This window comes from Mustela nivalis (assembly GCF_964662115.1).
Source record: "Mustela nivalis genome assembly, chromosome: 14".
Lineage (NCBI taxonomy): Eukaryota > Metazoa > Chordata > Mammalia > Carnivora > Mustelidae > Mustela > Mustela nivalis.
This window is the reverse complement of record NC_139033.1, coordinates 67,843,839-67,869,916: the sequence shown is the minus strand read 5'-3', so window position 1 is coordinate 67,869,916 and position 26,078 is coordinate 67,843,839. Positions and strand designations below refer to the sequence as shown.

General features: G+C 36.2%; 1 protein-coding gene across 12 annotated transcripts in view; it reads left to right on the top strand.

The window, feature by feature from the left end:
• Positions 1–26,078, top strand: part of GREB1L (GREB1 like retinoic acid receptor coactivator) — a 269,790-nt gene that overhangs the window by 164,116 nt on the left and 79,596 nt on the right. For 11 of the 12 annotated variants that reach the window (XM_082698725.1, XM_082698732.1, XM_082698731.1 and 8 more), the window contains one exon: positions 23,500–23,628. The exons of the other annotated variant lie outside the window; for it this stretch is intronic. In XM_082698725.1, coding sequence (XP_082554851.1) covers positions 23,500–23,628 — 129 coding nt within the window. The remainder of the gene's footprint in view (positions 1–23,499; positions 23,629–26,078) is intronic. 12 annotated transcript variants of the gene reach the window in all.

Sequence of the window (26,078 nt, the reverse complement as noted above, 5' to 3'; positions counted from 1 at the left end):
TAATATGCAACAATAACATTAAATATCTTTATATCCTTTACTCTAGTAATCTCACTTTAGGGGATTAGCCAAGAAAATAACCTAAAAGGAAAGTCAAGATAGTCACTGAAATTATTCTTTGTATTAACTAAAAAAGGAGAAGTTACCTTAGTATAGAAACAACTGAATAAATCATAGCATGCTTACATGACAAATATGTTTTAAAAAAAGATAATTATAGCACTATGCAGCCACACATAATGTAATTCTATTAAGTAAAAAAAGTAATGGGGGCAGGGGCGCCTGGGTGGCTCAGTGGGTTAAGTCACTGCCTTTGGCTCAGGTCATGATCCCAGGGTTCTGGGATTGAGTCCCACATCGGGCTCTCTGCTTCGACAGCCTGCTTCCCCCACCCTCTCTCTGCCTGCCTCTCTGCCTACTAGTGCTGTCTGTCAAATTGAAAAAAAATTTTTTTAATTAAAAAAAATTTTAAAATACAATGAGATACCATTGTACACACACCAAATTGGCAATAAGTTGAAGTATAACAGTAGTAAATGTTGTCAAAGATTTCAAGCATCAAGAACACCACTGGTCGTAGGAGTGGTAATTAATGCCACCACCTAGCAAAGAATTTGCAACACGTAGCCAAGTAGAAAACATGCATATCCTGTTTCAGCTATTCTACTCCGCAACGTCTTACACGTGTGCAACAAGAGATATATATACGAGGCGGTTCATAGCATGTTCTTCACAATTGGCTCAAGATGGACACAACTCAGTGTTCATCCACAATAGAACAGGTGATACATTTATATAAAGAGATCATTTTGCAATGAGTGTGAACAAACAATACTTACACGCAGCACAGTAGAAGAATCTTACACACATCATATTGAGTCAAAAAGCCACTTACAAAAGAACTCATCCATTATGATTTCACTTTTATTATGTTCAAAACCAGGCAAAACTAAATCATTTTAGGAATACGGGGCACCTGGGTGGCTCAGTCGGTTAAGCGTCTGCCTTTGCTAGCTGCCTTGCTTACATAGTTTTCTTATTTTGTTTCCATCCCCCTCCTCTCTCTACCAGTAAAACTTCATGGTCCCTGGTCACAGCCATTTAGAAAGCATTTTTCATTAGAATGCATTATGTTATTGTCCCTAAAATGTAGCTATGTTTGTCTCTTTCCTCTTTAGATTTGTCTTTCTTTAGCTGCTAAAGTTCCTTGAGGTCAGTATAATCAAAAGTTCCTCTGGTAGGTTTTTCTACACTTACTAGTTCCTTTTAAATTTTCAAGTTAATGCTTTGCTGAAACACAATCTGCTTTTTCCAAATGTGGTGGGAACACTTTAGCTGGCAGATTTGCCCACTCCCAATCACACATAGAGAATGTAGGCTCTTTCTTTGGCAGAGGTTATAGCTTTGCCTTCTCCTAAATTCTACCCCTAGAGCCTAGCACAGTACTGGGCCTGCTGAAAAGGCTCTGTAAACATTTGGTGAATGAATGCAGGAGAGGGAGCGGAAAGAAAACCAATGATCTTACCCCTCCCAAGACAGGGTCACGAATATGTTTTTGAGACCTCTCTTCCTCCCCTACAGAAGAAAGAAATGCCCCTATTTGGCAAGTCTAAGGAATACGGCCCACTTTGTAGAAATGAAGAAACTAAGGAATAATAATAAAAAGTAATTTTCACTAATTGTGTTAGCCACAACATTTCATTTTAAGTGATAATATACAGTGCTAACAGGGGTCTGTTAAGACTGACACTTTCAGCTAGGCTGGTAAAGGTGAAGAGTGGTACATTCTTTTAAGAAAGCTATTTGGTAATATGCAACAATAACATTAAATATCTTTATATCCTTTACTCTAGTAATCTCACTTTAGGGGATTAGCCAAGAAAATAACCTAAAAGGAAAGTCAAGATAGTCACTGAAATTATTCTTTGTATTAACTAAAAAAGAAGTTACCTTACTATAGAAACAACTGAATAAATCATAGCATGCTTACATGAAAAATATGTTAAAAAAAGATAATTATATCACTATGCAGCCACATATAATGTAATTCTATTAAGTAAAAAAAGTAATGGAGGCAGGGGCTCCTGGGTGGCTCAGTGAGTTAAAGCCTCTGCCTTTGGCTCAGGTCATGATCCCAGGGTCCTGGGATGGAGCCCCACATCGGGCTCTCTGCTCAGCGGGGAGCCTGCTTCCCCCACCCTCTCTCTGCCTGCCTGTCTGCCTAGTTGTGATCTCTCTCTGTCAAATAAATAAAATCTTAAAAAAAAAAAAAAAGTAATGGGGTGCCTCAGTGACTCTGTTGGTGAAGTGACTGCCTTCGGCTCAGGTCATGATCTCTAAGTCCTGGGCCTGAGCCCTGCATCGGGCTCCCTCCTCAGCAGGGAGTCTTTCTCTCTCTCTCTCTCTTTCTCCCTTTGCTCCTCCCCATTGTTCATTCTCTCTCTCTCAAAAAATAAAATATTTTAAAAAGTATTATTAAAGTGTATTTTTGTTACATCATGTACAAAATATGATGCAGATAAAACATAGAAGGGTATATACTGACAGAAAGAAAACAATGGTTTGTAGAAGTGAGACTTTTAGCACATTTCTATTTTTCTATTTTTTATGTTATATTTTTCATAGTTAAGAATTTAAAAATTCTCAGGGTTAAGCCAAATGTATAGCTCAGTAGAATATATTTGCTTTTTCTGATTTCTCTTCAGCTTTCTATGCATGTATAGGGAAAAGCACCAGTATTTAGCATAAACAAGTTCAAGATACAGCTAGAGGGCAACAGAACAAGAATTTGAACTTTTTCTGCTCACTACTGACAATTTTATTGGTCAGTTACTGAGTAGTAGGATCAGGAATGTAAAGATGATACTGATGTTCACGTAGAATTCTGTAAAATGTTTATGTGTCTCAGATTTTAAAAGTAAGGAACAGAAGGTGCAGGAAAAGAAGAGGGAGGGTACCTGGGTTGAAACATCAGTAGCAGAACAACTTAACATTTGCTTCTGGTCAAAATGAGTAAAAGGGAGACTGAATTTGCCTTCCTACCTGAAATAACTAAGAAAATAAAAGATAAAAATACATGAAAAATGACTTTTAAGACACTGTATATCAGACAACAAAAAAAGTGATCCCTGAGAGGTGGAAAACAAATAGTGTGATTCTTACCATCACCTCAGCTCAGTGCTTTCAGTGTCCAGACCATTTTAAAAAATAAGGAAGGGGAACTGTGGGGGAGCACCAAAGATTCCCTAAGTTGAGTAGGACACAAAAATAGCCAGAGTTCATAGGCCCAAGGACTAGAAAAGAGAGAGCTGGATGACAGAATGTACAGAGGGTCCCCTTAAATGTTGAACACAGTACTGATTGATGCACACATGTAAGGAAACTACTCAAGGCTGATAAAAGTTACCATCCAAAAGGATGAGAGGAAACAGTCTCAGCATTCTCAGAGGGCCAGGAACAGGAACTGTTCCCACCAGCTAGAGGAAGACCTCACAGGTCTTCAGACACTGGAGAGAGTATTCAGGAAGGTCTTGTCATAGTAATGGAGAATACTTCATTCTAAACTGAGTACTTCTCCAGACCTGCCTAAAAATACCAAAAAACAAAGCTGCAAAGTATCAAATGGTTTTCAGGTAACTTAACTGCATTCCAGAGCCAAGTTCAAGAATATTTACAGGAATACAAAAAAAAAAAAAAATCCAACATCTAACAAGAGAACATTAATAATGCCTGACATTCAAGCAGAGATTAGCTAGTATGCAAAGAGGCAAGAAAACACAGCAAATACTGAGGAGACTAATTAATCAAACCAACCAAGAACTGACACAGATGTTAGAATTAGCAGAGAAGGACATCAAAATAGTTATTATTACTATATCTCATATGTTCAAAAAATAAAGTAGACATGTAAGATATAAAGAAGATCCTGGGACTCCTGGCTGGCTCAATTGGTAGAACATGCAACTCTTGATCTTGGGGTTGTGAGTTTGAGCCCCACATTTGGTGTAGAGGTTATTAAAAAACAAATAAGTAATAAAAAAAATAAAAATGGGGTCAATTTTTTAAAAGATCCAATCAAACTTCTAGAGATAAAAAGTACAGTGTTTGGATTGAAAAATACACTGATTGGGATTAACAATGGATTAGTCATTGCAGAAGAAAAGTTTAGTAGCTTGAAGGCATAATAATAGAAACTATGGTGAAACATAGGAAGGAAAAAGAAAACAAAACAAAAAGAGCATCAGTGAGCTGTGGGACAACTACAGGCAACCTAGTATATTGGCAGGTGCCTGTAGATTGTCTGAAGAGGTGGGGTGTGGGAGACAAAAAATATTTGAAGAAATAATGGCCAAAACTTTCCAGACTTGATGAAAATTGCAAACCTACAGATCCAAGGAGTTCAATGAACCCCAAGCACAAGAAACATGTAGAAAACTATTCCAAAGCACATCATAATAAAATTTCTCAAAACCAACAAAAAGAAAATCAAACAGCAAAAGAAAAAGATATATTCAGGGGAACAAAAATTAGCATGACAGCGTATTTCTAAATACATAAGAACAAAGTAGAGCCACATCTTGAAAGAGCTGAAAGCTAGTAACTAACAACCTAGAATTCTATACTCAGCAAAAAGATCTTTCAAAACTAAAGGTGAAATAAGAATATTTGCAGACATGCAAAATATGAAAGAATTTACTCCTAGCAGTTTCACACTACAAGAAATGCTTAAGGAAGTCATTGAGGTAAATGGAGAATGATACCAGGCAGAAGAGAATCTGATTCTTTACAAAGGAATGAAAACCACTAGAAGTCATAACTAAGGTAAAGTGGTAACCATGGGTAAAGGTATACAAATTTTTCTTATTATTTATATCTATTGAAATGATAGTTGACTTATACAAATACAGTAGTATATTGTTAGGTTTATAATATATGGAAAAGCGAAGTGATGACAAGAACATAAAGGACAGGAAGGGAGATACAGAAGTATACTATCATCAAGTTCTAGTATATATGTGAAGTTGCATAGTGCCACTTAAGATTAGACTGTGTTAAGATATATTCTATAAACCCTAAAGCAACCACTAAAAAAACCCAAGAGTTATAGTTAATAAGCAACAAAGGAGACAAAATAGAATTGTAAAAAAATGTTTGATTAATCCAAAAAAAGACTGAGAAGAAGAAAAGGGGTACAAAGCATAGATAGGACAAGTAGAAAACAAGTAAAAAGATGAAAGACTCAGACCCAACCACGTCAAGAATCATATTAAATATAATTGTTAATAATGAATCATTGAACACTACATCAAAAACTAATGGAAGTACTATCTAGTGGCTAACTAGACATAATAAAAAAATAAAAATAAAAATGTAAATGTTCCAACTGAAGGACAAATATTATGATTTTGGGGGCTGGAGTAAAATCTAGCTCTGTGCTGCTACCATGAACTTCTGTATCAACATGGACAGGACTGGAAGAGATTATGCTGAGTGAAATAAGTCAAGCAGAGAGAGTCAATTATCATATGGTTTCGCTTACTTGTGGAGCATAAGGAATAAGATGGAGGACATTGGGAGATGGAGAGGAGAAGTGAGTTGGGGAAAATTGGAGGGAGAGACAAACCATGAGAGACTGTGGACTCTGAGAAACAAACTGAGGGTTTATGGAGGAGGGGGTTGGGTGAGCCCCGTGGTGGGTATTAAGAAGGGCATGTATTGCATGGAGTACTGGGTGTCGGGCATAAACAATGAATTATGGATCACTGAAAAAAATTAAATTAAAAAAAGATATACATAAAATTGGATTGGGAAAATACACTCTTAAACTAAGAAGACCACAAGACATTCAAATGAATTAATGAATTTAACTATCTTTCAGAAGAGGTGAAGATAATGGTTGTTGTGCTTCTTTTACATTGTACAGGTGAATTTTTCCAGAGTAGTAATAAAGTGTTTACATCATTAAAATAAAAAATAAAAAAATATAAGCGCAAATAAGTTAAAGTTAAAAGTATTTAAAAAGTACCATGCTAACAGTAGTCAAAGGTAAGCTTGAGTGGCTATATTAACATCAGCCAAAAGAGATTTCAGAGCAAAAAATATTACCAGAGATTAAAGAGGTAATTTCAGAATAATAAAGAGATCAAGTAATCAGGAGAACAGAGCAATCTTTTTTTTTTTTTTTAATTAAGTAGGCTTTATGCCCATCATGGAGCCCAGTGCGGGGCTTGAACTCATGACCCTGGGATTGAGACCTGAGCCATCATCAAGAGTCAGATGCTTGACTGACTGAACCACCCAAGTGCCCCTGAGGAATGAACAGTCTTAAAAATTTATGCACCTAATGACAGGGATTTGAAATACAGAAGCAAAAACTGATAGACTTGTTTTAAGAAATATATAAATCCCCAATTATAGCCAGGTATTTGAACATCTTTCTCTCAGCAATTGAAACAACAGATAAACAGAAAGAATAGAGAATACTTGAACAACAGTATCAACCAACTTGACCTAATTGTCATTTGTAGAACATTCCACCCAACAACAGCAAGCTACACATCCTCAAGTTCACATAGAACATTTACCAAGCCAAAGAAAACAGAAATGTTACATGCAGAGGAACAAAAATAATTATGATATCATGTTTACAGACCATAGAATAAGTCTTTTTTTTTTTAGTGTAGTTGACATATAATGTTACATTAGTTTCAGATATACAATATAGTGATCCAACAGGTTTATATGTCATGCTATGGTTATCACAAGTGTACTTGCCATTTGTCCCAATACATTGCTATTACAATATTGTTGACTATATTCTTTATGCTGTGTCTTTTATTCCCATGATTTATTCATTCCATAAGTAGAAGCCTCCTCTTCACCCAGTTTACTCAGCCCTCCACCACCTCCTCTGGCCACCATCAGTCTGTTTTCTGTGTTTATAGGTCTGATTCTGCTTTGTTTATTCACTTGTTTTGGTTGTTGTTTTTTAGATTCCCTTTATGAGTGAAATCATATGGTATTTGTCTTTATCAGTCAGACTTATTTCACTTAGCATAATACCCTCTAGGTCCATCCATATTGTCTCAAATGGCCTGATATTGTTGGTCTTTGTGGCTGCTTAATATTCCATTGTGTTTTCATACACACACACACACACACACACACACACCATATATTCCTTATCCATTCATCTACTGATGGACCTCTGGGCTGTTTCTGTATCTTGGCAATTGTAAATAATACTGCAGTAAACATCTATCTTTAAAAATTAGTGTTTTCATTTTCTTTGGGAAAATACTCAGGAGTGGAATTACTGGCTCATTATATATATAATTTTTTGAGAAATCTTCATACTGTTTTTCTTAGTGTCTGCACTGATTTACATTCCTACCAACAGTGAATAAGAATTCCTTTTTTTGGCACATTCTCACCAACACTTGTCTTTTTTGTTTTAGCAATGCTGACAGGTCTAGTTGTGGTTTTTGATTTGCATTTCCCTGGTGATTAGTGATGTTGAACATCTTTTCATGTGTCTGTTGGCCATCTGTATGTTTTCTCTGGAAAAGTGTCTATTTGGGTCCTCTGTCTATTTTTAAATTGGATTGCTTAGTTTTTTGGTGTGGAGTTTTATAAGTTCTTTACATATTTTGGAGATTAGCCCCTTATTGGATATATTATTTGCAAATATCTTCTATTTAGTAGGTTGTCTTTTTGTTTTGTTGATGGTTTCCTTTGCTATGTAAAAAATCATGAAACAAGTCTTAATACATTTGAAAGAATTCAAATAATATAAAGTATGTTATCTACCTAAAATGTAATTATATTAGAAATCAATAACTGAAAGATCTTGAGAAATCCCCAAATATTTGGAAACTAAGTACTACACTTCTAAATAATCCTTTGGTCAAAACAGAAACCCAAAAGGAAATTAATAATATTTTGAATTGAATGGAAATGAAAAAGCAACAAAACAAAATTTGGGAGATTCCACTAAAGCAGTATTTTGAGGGAAATTTATAACACTAAAATGTACATTTGAAAACAAGAAAGATTTTGGGGGTGCCTGGGTGGCTCAGTGAGTTAAGTGTCTGCCTTAAGCTCAGGTCATGATCCTGGAGTCCTGGGATTGAGCCCAGCATTAGGCACCCTGCTTAGCAGGGAGTCTAATTCTCCTTCTTCCTCTGACCCTCCCCCTTCCTCGTGTTCTCACTCACTCTCTTTCTCAAATGAATAAATAAAAAAATCTTAAAAAAAAAAAAGGGAGAAAGATCTTGAATCAATGAACTCAGCTTCTACCTTAAGAAATTAGGAAAAAGAAAATTAACCCCAAAGTAATCAGAAAAAGGGAGATAATAAAGATCAAAGTGACAATTAGTGAAATAAAAAGCAGAAAAACATTAGAAAAATGAATAAAACTAGAAACTAGTTCTTTGAAAAAGTCAATAAAATTGATAAACTTCTAGCCTCACTATTACGAAAAAAAGAGAGAAAGTCCAAATTATTAATATTGGGACTGAGAGAGGTGACATCATTATCCGTTTGAATGATATTAAAAGGATAATAAGAGGAAGTTATGAACATTTTATACCAAAAAATTTGGGAATTTGGATGAAATGAACAAATTCCTTGAAAGACAAATTACAAAAACTTACATAAGAAGAAACAGATAACTGGGTGGCTCAGTTGATTAAGTGTCTGACTCTTGGTTTCAGCTCAGGTCATGATCTCTTGGTTGTGAGATGGAGACCCATGTCAGGTTCCATGCTCAGTGGAGAGTCTGCTTGAAATTCTCTCCCTCTCCCTGCTCCTTACTTGTGCTCTCTCTTTCTCTCTCAAATGAATAAATGAATATTGAATGAATGAATGAATAAAAAGAAATAGATAATCTGAATAGTCCTATGTCTCTTAAATGCATTAAAAATGTGGCTAATATCTTTCCTAAGAAAACCCTCTAGGCCCAGATGGCTTAGTGTTAAATACCACCAAACATTTAAACAGAAAATAATAATAATTCTACATGAACTCATCCAAATAATAGAAGTGAATGGACTACTTTCCTAACTTATTCTAGTCAGCATTATCTTGATACCAAAATCAAAGACATCATAAGAAAATTTCAAACCGGGACGCCTGGGTGGCTCAGTTGGTTAAGCAGCTGCCTTCGGCTCAGATCATGATCCCAGCGTCCTGGGATCGAGTCCCACATCGGGCTCCTTGCTCCGCAGGGAGCCTGCTTCTCCCTCTGACTCTGCCTTCCACTCTGCCTGTGCTCGCTCTCGCTCTCTCTCTGACAAATAAATAAATAAAATCTTAAAAAAAAAAAAAAAGAAAAGTTCAAACCAATATTCCTCATGAAATAAATCTAAAAAAAATTTTTTTTTCTGACACAGAGAGTGGGAGGACAGAGGGAAAGGGAGAGAGAGACTCTTAAACATGTTCCACACCCAGCACAGAGCTTAACATGAGCTTACAACCTTACAACCTTACAAACAACCCTGAGCTTACAACCCTGAGAATACGACTTGAGCCAAAATTAAGAGCCTGATGCTTAACCGACAGCCACACAGGCACCCCATAAACAAAATATTTCTAAATAAAATTTTAGTATATTGACACCAACAATATGTTAAAGGGATAATATATCATGACCAAGTGAGATTTATCCCAGGAATGCTTTGTTGGTTTAACATTTGAATATCAAAGTTTACCATGTTAACAAACTAAAATATAAAACCATATCATTATCTCAATAGATGCAGGAAAAAAAGCATTGGCAAAATTCAATATTTATTCCTGATAAAGACTCTTAACAAACTTAAGGAAAAAAAGGGGGAGAATTTCCTCAGCCTGATAATGAACATCTACAAAAACCCCACAGCTGGCATACCTAAATGCTTCTCCCTAAGATCAGAACAAGACAGGTATGTCTGCCCTTACCATTTCTACCCAATGGTGCTGCAGATTCTAGCAGTGTAATCAGGCAAGAAAAATAACTAAAGGCTTCCAGATTGGAAAGGAAGACATAAAATTGTCTTTATTTATAGACCACAGGTGATCTATGCAGAAAACTCAATGAAATCTACAAAAAAAGCTATCGGAATTAATAAGTGAGCTTAGCAACATTTAAGGATATAAGATAAATATACAAATACCAGTTTTATTTCTATATGCCAACAAAAAACCATCAGAAATTTTAAAAAATATATTTTTTTAAAAATATTTTTGTTTGACCACTGAGAACAGGTGGTGGCTGGTTTTTTGTTTTTGTTTTTGTTTTTGTTTTAAGATTTTATTTATTTATTTGACAGAGAGAGATCACAAGTAGGCAGAGAGGCAGGCCGGGGGCGGGGGTAGGGGTGGGCAGGAAGCAGGCTCCCCACTGAGCAGAGAGCCCGATGTGGGGCTCCATCCCAGGACCCTGGAATCATGACCTGAGCCAAAGGCAGAGGCTTTAACCCGCTAAGCCACCCAAGTGCCCCAGAAATTAAAAATTTTTAAGTAACAGTGACTCATTTATAATACATAGAAACACATATATACAATAAAAATATGAAATAATAGGGATAAATCTGAGGGAAAGTGTGAAAAAACTGTAGCCTAAAAACTAGAATGCAAAGCTGAGAGGAAGTAAAGAAAACCTAAATAAATTGGAGAGAGATCTCTTGTTCATGGGTTGAAAAACCAAGATTGTTAAAATGTCAGTTCTCTCTAAATTGACCTGTAGATTCAACACAATCCAAACCAAAATTCCAGAGGCTTTTTTGGGTAGAATTTGACAAGTGAATTCTAAAATTCATATGGAAATGCAAATGACTTAAAATAGCAAAAGCAGCTCTGAAAAAGAGAACAAAATTGGAAACTAACACTACTTGATTTGAAGAATTATTATAAAGTTGCAATAATCAAAACAATGTGGTACTGGTGTAAAGACATACAGATAGATCAATGGAACAGAATAGAAATTCTAGGAATAAATTCACACACATAAATGTATATTTAACAAAGGGACAAAGGCAATGCATGCAGTAAAGAAGGGATAAATTTTTTTTAAAGATTTTATTTATTTATTTGTCAGAGAGAGAGAAAGATCAAGAGCACAAGCAGGCAGAGGCAGAGAGAGAAGCAGATTTCCCACTGAGCAAGGAGCCCAATGAGGAACTCGATCTCAGGACCCTGGGATCATAACCTGAGCTGAAGGCAGTGGCTTAACTGACTGAGCCACCCAGGCATCGCTAGAAAGGATAAATTTCTTAACAAATAGTGCTGGAACAATTGGATATCCATATGCACAAACATGAACTTCAGTCTTTATCTCACGCCACATACAAAATTAACTCAAGTAGATCATAGACTTAATTAAAAAACTACAAAATATAGGGGTGCCTGGGTGATTCAGTGGGTTAAGCCTCTGCCTTCGGCTCAGGTCATGATCTCAGGGCCCTGGGATGTAGCCCCACTTCTGGCTCTCTGCTCGGTGGGGAGCCTGCTTCCCCCCTCTCTCTGCCTACTTATGATCTCTCTCTCTGTGTCGCATAAATAAATAAAATCTTTAAAAAACACAAAATATATAACTTCTATAAGAAAACATAAGGCAAAGTATCTGTGACCTGGGTTAGGCAAAGATTTCTTAGATATAGCACCAAAAACAAAATCCACAAAAGAAAAAATTGATAAATTAGACTTCATTAAAATTAATAAATTCTTCTTAGAAGACACTATTAAGAACATGAAAAGACAGGCCACAGACTGGGTGAAAATCCTTGCAAAAGATCTATAGGAATTGTGTTTAGGAAAAAGACCTTTAAAAAACTCAGTAATAAGAAAATAAACCAGTTTTTTAAATGGACAAAAGATAGATGGATGACAACTAAGCATGTGAAAAGATACTTAACACCATTAGTCATTAGCAAAACACAAATAAAAACAATGAGATATCACTACACAGTTATTAGAATAGCTAATATTAAAGGGCTGATTATATCAAGCATTGATATGAAGGAATTGGAATTCTAATACACTGCTGAGAACATAAAATAGTAAAACCACTTTGGGAATCAGTTTGATAGTTTCTTTAAAAGTTAAACATACACCTATCATATAGTCTAGCCATTCCATTCCTAGACATTTTACCCAAGAGAAGGAAAATATAGTCCACATAAAAACTTGTGCACAAATGTTCATATCAGCCTTATTTGTAATGGCAAAAACTGGAAATAACCCAAATTTCCCTGCAGGTGAATATTTATCCATTGCTATATGTCCATACAATGTAATACAACTCAATAAACAGTAATGAGTTATTGGAACTCATAACAGCATGGATGAATCTCAAAATAATAATGGTGAGTGAAAGAAGCCAGACAGAAGAGAAAGTAATATTGTGTTAGTCTGTGTGTATGTAAGTTTAGAAAATGCAAACTAATTTAGAGTGACAACAGGTCAGTGTTCGCTTGGGGAGGGGAGAACAAGGAAGACATAGGAGGGAGGGATTACTAGAAGGTGGGGTGGGACGCCTGGGTGACTCAGTCAAGCACGTGCTTTCAGCTCAGGTCTTGATCTTAGTGTCCTGGGGTTGAGCCCCCTCCCCCAATCAGACTCCTTGCTCAGTGGGGAGCCTGCTTCTCCCTCTCCCTCTCTCTGCCACTCCCCCTGTTTGTGCTCTCTCCTTCTTGCTATCTCTTACTGTCAAATAAATAAAATCTTTAAAAAATAATTTAAAAATGTGAAAAAACAAGGAGATTTGGGGGTGGTAAGTACGTTCACTGTGTTGTCTGTGGTGATAATTTCACAGGCGTATACACGGGTAAAGACTTATCAAGTTGTTTAAGTATGTGCATTTATTGTTAATTATACTTAGAGCTGTTTTAAAAATCAATAACATAAGAATAGATTAGGAAGTATCTTGTTTAATATTAATTTTAGGGGGACTTGTGTTTCAGTTGAGTCAAAAGTAAAACAGTTGACAGAAATAGCTAATGCAGCCTCATAGTGCATTAATAGGAACATGGTCTCTTATTAGGAGAACATTAGTTGCCGTCTGAATGTGAAAATAGGCCCAGTGTACTTACATGGGAAAGAAGCAAATTATATCATCCACATTTTATACAGGTGTCAAGGGCAGAAAGAGTGATAGTAAAGATTTAAGTTCTCAATCCTCTGGAAAACTCTTTTTTTTATATATATATTTTATTTATTTATTTGAGAGAGAGACAGTGAGAGAGAGCATGAGCGAGGAGGTCAGAGAGCGAAGCAGACTCCCCATGGAGCTGGGAGCCCGATGCGGGACTCGATCACTGGACTCCGGGATCATGACCTGAGCCGAAGACCTGATCCGAAGACAGTCGTCCAACCAACTGAGCCACCCAGGCGTCCCTTTTTTTTTTTTTTTTTTTTTAAACTATTTATTTGACAGACAGAGATCACTAGTAGGAAGAGAGGCAGGCAGGGAGAGAGAGAGAGGCAGAGACCCCATGTGGGACTCCATTCCAGGACCCTGAGATCATGACCTGAGCTGAAGGCAGAGGCTTAACCCACTGAGCCACACAGGCGCCCCCATCTGGAAAAATCTTAACAAGATTTAGCCAAATAGCTAAATAGCCTGGCTAGCATGTGAATCTTGATTTCAGTCATGAGTTCAAGCCCGGAATTGGGTATGGAGTCTACTTAAAAAAAAAAGGTTTAGCAAAACGAAGATTTACTGAATATCTACTGTGTTCCAGACACTATACTAAACCTGTTAATTGTTATGGTGGGGCAGATACCATTTTTCAGATCATGATACAGAATCTCAGAAAGGGTTAGTATTTGGTGAAAAAAAGCTAGTAAATGGCAAAATCAGAATTCAAACTCTTTCTACTTACTATGCAAAAGTCTCCCCCCCACCCACAACCCCAGGGATTTGGGGCTAACAGAGAGTTACTGAACTATTGCATAAAAAGGATAAGGAGATTGTTTAGGCTTCCACCCTCCCATCCCCCCCCCCCCCCATTTTATTTCTTTAGCCACAATATGACAGACATTGTGCCAGGAGCTGGGAATGCCCTCAAGGAGCTCGTGACTTAGTGAGAGAAACAAGAAGCTATAAACCACAACATAGAAAGCAGAGCTGTGACTTGCTCAAGGAACTTTCCAAGTTTGAGATCCTTCCAGTGCTTACAAGTTCCTCCTTTAAATGGATATGAAATCACTAGTAGAGAGAATCAAGCAGTCGGCTGCTTACTGGTTATCTAAGCACCATGTACTACACAACAGCCCAGGGTTTAATCCATGTTTGAGTATGAGCAGAATCACAGTCTGTTATATTTTGGACACTGGGGACAACTTCAAAACCACTAGTGTTAGATGCTAAATATGCCAATGGTGCTCGCCTTGTTGAACATTAAGCCCATAGATCCTAGCAAGTTTCTTGACAAATGGTAAGTGCTCAATAAATAATTGTTGAATAAGTAAATAAACGTAGCAGTGGGATTCAGTCTGATAGCTACTGAAAAGAGTCTCCTGGATTTGGGGATTAGATCGTTGGTAACTTGGCGAAAGCAGTTTTGTTGAAATGGAATTACCCTTTAAAATCACTATGTGTAGGGACGCCTGCATGGCTCATTTGGTTAAGCATCTACCTTTGACTCAGGTTACAATCCCAGGATTCTAGGATCCAGCCCTGCACCCAGCTCTCTGCTCAGCGGGTAGCCTCTTCCTCTCCCTCTGCTCTTTCTCCTTGCTTGTGCTCTCTATCTCAAATAAATAAATAAATAAAATCTTTAAAAATAAATAAATAACATTGGGGTGCCTGGGTGGCTCAGTGGGTTAAGCCTCTGCCTTCAGCCCGGGTCATGGTCTCAGGGTCCTGGGATCGAGCCCCACATCCAGCTCTCTGCTCAGTGGGGAGCCTGCTTCCCTTCCTCTCTCTGCCTGCCTCTCTGCCTACTTGTGATCTCTCTCCCTCTGTCAAATAAATAAATAAAATCTTTAAAAAAAAAGAATAAAAATAAATAAAATCACTGTGTAATCTAATATTAAAATAAATGCTCACTTTGTACAATTAAGTATTTCTGATGCCAGTTGTCAATCTACACATAAATATTTTCTATATTTCTTAAAACTTACTTATGACACTGTTTTGAAACATTTACATTTTGGAAAATATACATGCACACATAAAGATACACTGTATCATATATACTCAGTGAAGTTTCTCTTTCCATCCCCCCTCATTTCTATAGGTGATCTCTTGTCACTTGTTTCTCCTGTATCTTTCTAGATTTTCTTTATAGCTGTTCAAGCAGGCACAAGCATGGGTTCTTATTTTCATACATTTTTTTTTTTACTCTATAGACAGCATTTTGTTCTGCACTTTGCTTTCTCATACAGTTATCTCTTAGAAATCTTTCCAAATCAATAGAACTTCCTCATTGTTTTACTGTTGTATATTGTCACGCTGTGTGGCTATGCCATTATTTATTTGCCCTATCCCCTATTGATGGGCATTTATATTGTTTTTAAACAATGCAACAATGAATAACCTCCATATGTATTATTTCTCACAGTTCATAAATACTCAGGAATTGCTGGGTCAAACAAGGATTCATTTGTAATTCCTACAAATGCTGTAAATTACTTTCCATAGAGGTTCTATCGGAAGATGTATGTCAGTTTGTATTTCCACAACCGCTCACTAACAAAGTTTACTTTTGAACTTTTGGATTTTGTCAATCTGACGGGTGAAAAATAATATCTGAGTGTAGTTTTAATTTGCACTTTCCTTGTTGTTGACGTTGAGCATCTTTGCATTTGTTTAAAAACTACTTGCATCTTCTTTCTATGAACTCTTAAGTTCCTTTACCTTGACTTGTTTGTCATCATTTGGGTTCTGCTGGAATCAGAGCCTAAAGAAAGGATTTGGGTGCAAGTAGCTTATTTGAGAAGTGATCCCTACAAGCAGGAGTAAATCAAAAAAGAGTGTGTTTTCTGTGTAGTTGCTGTAAACCCGGAGGGCTTGAATCTACCAGGTTCTCGAAGAAGCAGGCAGAATGCCTCCCAGAATTATCCTTCCCAAGAATGGAAAGCTAGGACATTTATTCTTAGTCCTCCATTCATTGAGGGCTGCCCCAGAGTTGTTACACTTCCTCACACTTCTGGACCACACACAGTGCTAAGACCTTGATGATCTTGAAGAAGCCCCTGAGATAAAAAGCTCAAAGAAGCTGGATATGAGCTTGAGGTAAGATGCTGCCCCCAGGAAACTGACCCACAAAACCATCCACCATACCTCCTGCTGAAATCAAAGATGGGCCAAAGGGAAGTGGTATGCGGCAACAAAGGATATCCAACAGTAATCTTTTTTCTTGTTGACTTCTGTTGACAGGAACATAGTGTAAAAGTAAGTTATAAATATTATCCCTGGTTTGTAATTTTGCTTATAGTGTTTTTAAAGTAACAGCTTTATTGAGATATAATTTATATATCTTACAATTTACCCATTAACAGTGTACAATTAATGTTTTTTAGTATACTCACAGAATTGTACAATTGTACAATTGTACAATTATCACCACATAAACTTCAGAACATCACTCCATGAGAAACTGTGTATCCATTTCAGTCACTCTATTTCAGCCCTCCACTGCCGAACCCCGGGAACTATAAATCTGCTTTCTATTTCTATGAATGTGTCCATTCTGGGCATTTCATATAAATGGAATCATACAACATATGGCCTTTTGTGACTGGTTTCTTTTATCTGGCATGTTATTTTCAAGGTCCATCCATGTAGTATATAACAGTACTTCATTCTTTTTTACTGCTGAACAAAATCCCATTTTATGCATAAGCACATTTTATTTATCCATTTTTCAGTTTATTTTTTTGTTTTATTTTATTTTGTTTTATTTATTTTGTTTATCAGTTTATAAACAACCTTTAGGTTGTTTCCACTTTGGGGCTATTAGGAATAACGCTGCTATGAACATTTAGATTTTTGTGTGGAAATATGTTTTCACTTAGTTCTTATTTCATACCTGTGAGTGCAATTGCTGGGTAATATGATAACTATATATATCCATCGGAGGAACTATTTTCCTCAGTGTCTGTACCATTTTACATTTCTACCAACAATGTGTAGGGTTCCAGTTTCTCCATATCCTTACCAACACTCTTCTTTTTTTTTTTTAAATTTTAGACATTCTGTGGACATGAAGTAATATCTCATTGTGGTTTTGATTTGTATTTCTCCAATGGTTAATGATGAACATTTTTTCATGTGCTTTTTGGCTATTTGTACATCTTCTTTGGAGAAATGACTATACAAATAATTTGTCCATTTTCCAGTTGGGTTATTTAGCTTTCTATTTTGAGTTATAAGGGTAGGAAGTATATAAATGTACTGAATACAAGTCCTTTATCAAATATATGACTTGCAACTATTTTTTCCATCCATGGGTTGTCTTTTCACTATCTTGATGGTGTTCTTTGAAGCACAATTTATTTTAAAATTTTCATAAAGTTTGATTTATTTTTTCTTTTGTTTCTTATGCTTTCAGTGTCACAGCTAAGAAACTATTGCCTAATCTAAGGCCATGAATATTTACTTTTGTGTTTTCTTCTCAAAGAGGGGTATACGGTAGGGGGTTGGGTGAGCCTGGTGATGGGTATTTGGAGGGCATGTATTGCATGAAGCGCTGGGTGTGGTGCATAAACAATGAATTCTGGAACACTGAAAAGAAATAATAAATAAATAAAAAAAATTTTTAAAAGCTGTTACAAGAAAAAAAATGGTATAGTTTTAGCTCTTACATTTAGATCTATCATCCATTTTTGGTTAATTTTTGTATATGGTGTGAGAAAGAGATCCAAGTTTTTGCATGTGAATATGCAGTTGTCCCATAATTATTTGCTGAAATGCTGTTTGTTTTTTTAACCCATTGAATTTTCTTGGCACTACTGTCAAAATTTAATTCCCCATAAAATGCAATGGTTTCTTTCTGGACTCTCAGTGCTATTTATTAATTTTTGTATCTTGATATATCCTGGAACTTTGGTGAACTCATTTATTAGCCTAGTCATTTTGTAGTCTATTCCTTAATATTTTCTTTTTTGTCCATTTCATCTGAGTAATTAAATACTGGTATGCTAAGGATGCCATAACAAAATATCATAGACTGAGTGATCTAAATAAAAGAAATTTATTTTCTGAAAGTTCTGGAGGCTGCAAATCCAGGAGAGATCAAGGTACAGTATGATCAGTTTTCCTGAGGTCTGTCTCCTTGGTTTGCAAATAGTTGCCTTCTTGCTCCATCTTCACATGGCCCTTCCTCTGTGTGTGTACATCCCTGGTTTCTCTTCCTCTTCTTTTAAGAACACCAGTCAGGGGCACCTGGGTGACTCAGTTGGTTAGCATCTACCTTCGGCTCAGATCATGATCTTTTGGTCCTGGGATCGATCCCCACATCAGTCTCTCTGCTCAGTGTGGAGTCTGCTTCTCCCTTTCACTCTCTCTCTCAAATAAATAAAAATCTTGGAAAAAAAAGAAAAGAATACCAGTTGGGCTAACACCCCACCCTTATGACTTCATTTAAGCATAATTACCTCTTTAAAGATCCTATCTCCAAATAGCTTCACATTCTAAAGGACTAGGGCTTAAAAAATAGTTTTGCCAGGCTGGGGGTGGGCAGAGGAGTTTGTGGCGGGGATGGACAAAATTCAGTCTGTAATAATGGCATATGGTTGTTCACAGCATTCCTTCATAACTTTTTCTAGAAGTAAGGTTGCCGGTGATGCCCTCCTGTCCATTTTTTATTTTAGTAATGTATGTCTTTTATCTTTTTTACTTGGAAAGTCTAGCTAAAAGTTTGCCAATTTCATTAAGCTACTCAAAGAGCAAACTTGGTTTTCTTGATTTTTGCGATTATTTCTGTATTCCCTATTCATTCATTTCTGTTGTAGTCTTTATTACTTTTCTTCTGCTTATTTTGGATTTAGTTTGCTCTTTTTCTAGATTTTTAAGGTAGAGGCTAGTTATTTCTTTGAGATCTTTCTTCTGTTTTAATATATGTACTTACAGCTGTAAATTTCCCTCTGAACACTTCTTTACAGGTATCTCATAAGTTTCCATACATTGTGTTTTCATTTTCATTTACCCTAAAGTGGTATCTAATTTCCCTTTGATTTCTTCTTTGACCTGTTGGTTATTTAAGAGTGTGTTGTTAATTTCCCCGTATTTGTGAATTTTTCAGATTTCCTTCGGTTACTGATTGCTTATTTGAGGCCATTGAAGTCAGAGAATGTAATTTGCAAGATTTCATTTCCTTTAATTTTATTGAGGCTCGTTTTATCATCTAACAGATTGTCCTAGAGAGTGTTCCCTTGTGCACTTGAGAAGAATGCGTATTCTGCTTTTGTTGGGAGAATGTTTTATTGATATCAGTTAAGTCTAGTTGATTTATAATGTCTTAAGTCTTTTGTTTCCTTGTTAATAATCTCCCTAGTTTCTCTGTTCATTGTGGAAAGTGGAATATTACAGTCTCACCTATTACTATTGAGTTACCTAATTCATTAGTCTTTGCTTCATGAATTTGGGGCTGTATTGTTAGGTGCATTTATGTTTTTAATTGTTATGTTTTCCTGGTGGGTTAATCCTTTTATCAATATAAAATACCCGTCCTTTTTCTCTAATAATAATTTTGTCTTAAACCTTCTGTTTTCTGAGATGGCCACTCCAGTGCTCTTCTAGCTACTGTTTGCATGGTTAGAGTGTTTTATCATACAGATTTCTTAAATTTTAATGTAGCTGAATATATAAACCTTTTTCTAATGGCTTCCATGTTTTAAACAATAGTCTGGCCTTTTCCATTTTAAGGTGATAATCAACTTTTCTGTGTTGTTTCCTGTTATTTCTGTATCTTCAGTTCTCAAGTGTATATCTTTAGTCATTTGACTTTGGTGTTTAGTGTAAGATGTGGATCAATCTTAATTTTTTTCTTACATATCAAATTGCCTCAATACACTTTATTGAATGGCTCATCTTCATTGCTGCTTTGGGCTGCTACCTTTACCTTATACTAAATTCTCTTGTGTATTTGCATCTATTTCTTACTGTCTTTTTAAATCTATTATTCTATTTGTCTGCTAATATACCAAGACCATAGTATTTATTGACTGAGGTTTTATACTAAGCCTTATTATGTCATCATATTAGACTCATTTCTCCTATTTTTCAGAATGTTTCCAGCTATCCTTGTGTATTTGTTTTTTATATCAATATCACATCAATTTGCCTACTTTAAACATTCTAATGATTCTTATAGTAATTCTAATAGTATCTGTACCTGTTAGTATTTTTCTAGAATCACATTAAATTTATAAATTAACTTAGATTGATTTCATCTTTTTGACATCAAATGTTCCTTCTCAGAAACATGGTATGTCTTGACATTTGTTCAGGTCTATTTTCATGAACTTCAGAAGTGTTTTTTTAATTTTTAGAAATCTTTAATATGGAAAGTTAGAATACATATAAGATAGATTAACAATCAAAAAACTAAAAGGTAACTATGGAATGGGAGAAGATATTTGCATGACATATCTGATAAAGGATTAGTATCCAAAATACATAAAGAAATTATAAAACCCAACACTCGAAAGACAGATAATCCAATTAAAAAATGGGAAGAAGACACAAGTAGACATTTTCCTAAAAAAGACATGGTCTTTTTGGTCAATAGACACATGAAAAGATGCTCAACATCACTGATCAGTGAAATGCAAATCAAAACTACAATGAGATATCACCTCATACCTGTCAGAATAGCTAAAACCAACAACATAAGAAACAACAGGTATTGGCAAGGATGTGAAGAAAGGGAAATATTTGTGCACTGTTGGTAGGAATGCAAAATGGAGAAGCCACTGTAGAAAACAGTATGGAGGTTCTTCAAAAAGGTAAAATTAATCTACCCTATGATCCAGAAATTGGACCACTAGGTATTTACCCAAAGAATATAAAAATACTAATACAAAGGATACATGCACCTCAGGGTTTATAGCGGCATTACCTACAATAGCTGAATTATGGGAACAGCCCCAAATCCATCAACTGATGAATGGATAAAGAAAATGTGGTGTATATATATGTACATATACATACATACACACACACACACAAACACACAACATATGTACATACACACACAATGGAATATTACTCTGCCATAAAAAGAATGAAATCTTGCCATTTGCAACAACATGGATGGAGCCAGAGTTATTATGTTAAACAAATAAGTCAGAGAAAGACAAATGTCATATGATTTTACTCATGTGGAATTTAAGAAACAAAACAAGCCAAGGGAAAAAAAGAGGAAAAAAAAAGAGTGAGAGAGAGGCAAACCAAGAAACAGACTCTTAACTATAGAAAACAAACTGATGTTTACCAGAAGGGAGGATGGGTTAAATAGGTGGTAGGGATTAATGAGTGCACATGTTGTGATGAGCACTGGATATTGTATGGAATTGTTGAATCTCTATATTGTATACCTGAAACTGATACTACACTGTTTATTAAGTGGAATTTAAATAACTTTTAAAAATAGAGAGACTAATATAATGTACTAACACCAGGGACCTATCACCCAGTTCCAAAATTATGAGCACATGGCCAATATTACTTAATCTTACTTTCTCTCTCCTTCTTTCCCTCAATATGTTGAAACAAATCCCAGACATTATATTAAGAAGTACTGCAAAGTTTTCTGCATATAGTTGTGTATATTTCTACAGGCATTTTATCTATTGATTATTCCTTATATATCTGAAAATTGATTCCTATACATCAACAAATCCCAGACATTATATTAAGAAGTACTGCAAAGTCTTCTGCATATAGTTGTGTGTATTTCTATAGGCATTTTATCTATTGATTATTGTTTATATATCTGAAGATTAATTCCTATACATTAACTTTGTTCTTTTTCATTATTTTAAAAAATATTGGCCTCTGCTAATTTGAATTCAGTGACTTGGAAAAAAATAAGGTGAATCATTGCTCTTCATAATTTATAAGCTACATTTTACCTGTGTATTTTTGTTTACCTGGAGTATTAGAAATACACTAAAATTATAGGTATAAACTACTGTAGTAAATTACTAGCCTTGTTCCAAACAATACAACTATTGCCTGAAACATAACGACCAAACTATTCAACAGCATAGCAAACTTACCTGGGATTCCTATACTGTAAGTTTCTCTGTTAAGACATGAAAAACTGTCTTCCAGTTTTCCTGCAGTTTCCTGTTGTAATGTTGTCTGTGCAGTTTCTGGCTTCTGCTCTTCCTGCAGACTAAAAATCACTCCCTGGTGGTAAACCCTGATCTCAGAGAGGCAGTTAACTCTACTGAGCCAGTAGGGAACCATTTCAATTTTTTGAGTTCCTATGAGGAGCACTCATTAGAGGCATCAGGAATCACACTGTTATATGAATACTTTTTTTTTTTTTAATTTATATTTACTTACTTGAGAGAAAGAGCAGGAGTGAGCAAGAGAGAGCCATGAGTGGGGTTGGGGGGCCAGAAGAGAGAGATGCAGGGCTCTGTCCTAGGACCCTGAGATCATGACCTGAGCCAAGGGCAGATGCTTAACTGACAGAGGTACCCAGACTCTTCTGAATACTTTTTTTTTTCCTTTAAGATAATTCCTAATGTAGTACCATCAATATCCTGCTGTTTGGAGCATTCTTTCTTTTCTAACTCTCAGAGAGTTTTAATGGCCCCTTTTGACACTTGCTGGTATTAATGGATTAAGCTGTTCTGGCAGAGTACAATCAGGGATTGGGGAGTCTGTACTCATTTCGGAAAACTCTCGTTGGCTTCAGTGTTTATAGTCCCCATAGTCTGTCTCTTGCATGTGGTTTTTCTGGGATGAGTTATTTTCTGAATCTAAATAGGAACCATCTTTTGGATGTACCTGGCATTACATAGGGAAATTAATTCAAGTTTACTCCGAAAATTAAAGAAACTTTCTTTTAGAGAAAAGCTCTTTCTCCTACCTTGCAATGACTTAGTTTGCAGTGCACCTTTCAAATGACAAAATCATCTGAATAGAGATAAATATATCTCATTAAAATATGACTTTAAGGGGAACTGTGGAGATAGTTCTAATATGGCACATAATGATATCCTTGATGCCACATCATATGACTTCGACGGAGTTAAATGACAACTACTCCTTAAGGTGGTACTACCCACCTTTTTGAGTTTTTATAGGGATTAAGTGAATTGATCTATTTAAAGTGCTTAGGCTGGTACCCACCACATAGTATCTTCTAGTGAATTTTTGTGAAATACATAAAAAGAAAGTAAAAGCCAAATACAGAGAAACTGAGTTTCTTAAAATAGGTCAAGGATAAAACTGAAATTTTACAATCTGCTTTCTCTCACCTCATTCTTACTGAATTAACTTCCTTCCTGCATATAAAATAGCTTCTAATTTGAACAACCTCTTTCATTTTCAAGATTCGCCAATTCTCAGTCCAGCTAATTCTGCAATCAATTTAAGTGGAGCTCAGGACCTGACCCGGAATAAGAATGTTGTGAAGCCACTGGCTTTATCTTTGCAGGTTGTAGGGAAGACTTTTGCTGCAGGTGATGTTTTCCTCACTTATATTTCTTTGCTCAATACATAGTCTATAAAAGACTTGTGTGAAATCTCATTGACAATTTGGTAGAAGAAAACAGAAGCTCTTTTCCTGCCAGTTGAGGACAGAAGTGGGGCTGTCTATAATATTGTATTATTATACAAAGCTTCATACTGTTTTTGCTCCAACCAGAAGAGTCAAGGAATGACATTTGGCATATGGGGAAACAGAGCAGGTTGGTTCTGTTCAGCAAACATTTCTTGGATACCTGCTAGTTTGAGGAACCGAGGATACAAAGAAAAATAAGGGTCAATCCCTGACCTCTAATGTCCTTATAACCTAGTAGAGGAGACAGACTTACAGGGAAATATTTTCAGTGCAGTGCAGTAAATACACAATATGCTGGGGGATAACAAAGGAGGAGAAGAGTTTTAGTGCAACATTTTAGAGTGATGAAGAATGAGTTCTTGGAGGAGCTTGGTCTTAAACTATGAGGAGATACTCACTACACAAAGGAGTGAGGGAAAACTATTTTAAATTCAAGGGAAATCCAGGACCAAAGCTGGAAAGGAAAGGAGAGAAGCTGTATCATGTGTACAGGAATGTCCCCGTGGTTTGGAATTGTTAGAACCATAAAATGTAAAACTCAGGGAGTGGTGGGAAGGAGCAAGTAGTGGGCAAGGGAAGCATGAATTTTACTCTATAACTTATGGAACCAAGGAGTAACATGATCTGATTTGAACTTGAGCTAGTTCACTTGGCAGCAAAAGAAAAAGGAGAGAGAGAGAAGTAGAAAACTAGTTGGGGGTCATTTCATTAGTTAGGGGGAATGATGAAGTCCTTGACTTGGGTAATAATAGGCTCGAGAAGAGGAAACAGATTGGAGAACAACTCAGGAAGTAAAATCCACAGAATTTGAGTGATTAATGTAAGCAAGAAGCGGAAGAAGTGGTCTTGGTTTGTACCCATCTGTCTGCTAATGGTGATGCAGTTACGTAAGAGGAAATAAGAAGGAGGAGCAGGTTCTCCAGGAGGAGAATGTGAGTTCAACTGTGGACATGCTGAATTTGAGATACCCATGAAATGTCCAAGTGGATCGGTTCAACAGGCATCTACTTTATTGTACATGAGATTAAAATCACCAGAGTAAATAGGATTTGCTACAGAGAAATGTGGGGTAAGGCAAGCTGTTAACTAAAGATAACATTTTAGAAAATTCCAGTGTCTAAGGAAAAGAAATGGTCTGAGAGGGAGAGGAAGAATGAGAAGAAGGAGAACTTACCGTTCTTGGAATCTTTGTAACAGTTAGGCATCATCATTTATTCTGACCACATTTATTCTTATTCTGTTCCAACAGTTCTTGCAGGATCCACCTTCTGGTTAGATTATAAATGTGTACAAGTTAATAAAATGATGGATCCTGGCAGTAACCAGCATGGTTGCTAAAACCATCAGATGAAGGGCTGATGGACAATTTTTTTTTTTTTAAGATTTTGTTTACTTATTTACAGAGAGAGAAAGAGAGAGAGCACAAGGAGGGGAAGCAGCAGAGGGAGAGCGAGAAGCAGACTCCCTGCTGAGCAAGGAGCCTGATGTGGGACTGGAGCCCAGGCCCCTGGGATCATGACCTGAGCTGCAGTCAGACACTTAATCTAATGAGCCACCCACGTCCCCCAGTCATGGACAACTTTATAATTTGAGAATTAGGTTAACAACTCTTGAACCCACTGACCTATGTTAACATGACAAGAAGAAAGAAAGCCAGTTATTGTGTACCTGCTGATGGAAGAATATGACAGTATTTATGAGATACTCTTGCCCAAAAACCAAAACCTAAATCTGAGCGAGCCTCTATATCTAACAATTAGTATGTAGGAAATGGGAGGGGGGTGTTAAATGATGTCATAGATAACCAATCAGCAAAATTCAGAAAAGGAAAAATTCTGCCAGATTTTCAGCAGATTAAATGGAAGAAATAAAAAGAAGAAGGGGAATCTCATAGATTAAAGGAGGTTCCAGGAGGGGGGAAAAAGGGGATGTGACTGACACTATACTGACTGAGGCTGAAAAACTTCTCAGCAAAAATGACATTATCCTAAATCTCATTGTAGTATGACCTTATCCTGATTTAAACAAACTATTTTTAAAACTTGTGAGAGAGTCCATGAAATGCAAACACTAACTGAATATTTTTTAAAAGATTTTTTAAAAGTTTATTTACTTGACAGAGAGAGAGAGAGAGCATAAGTAGGAAGAGTGGCAGGCAGAGGGAGAGGGAGAAGCAGGTTCCCCACCCAGCAGAGAGCCTGACACAGAGCTCCATCCCAGAACTCCAGGATCATGACCTGAGCCAAAGGCAGATGCTTAGCCAACTGAGCTACCTAGGCACCCCTAAATATTTTATTATATTATTGTATTAATTAATAAATGTAAGCTTTTAAAAAGGGGGCTTAAGGG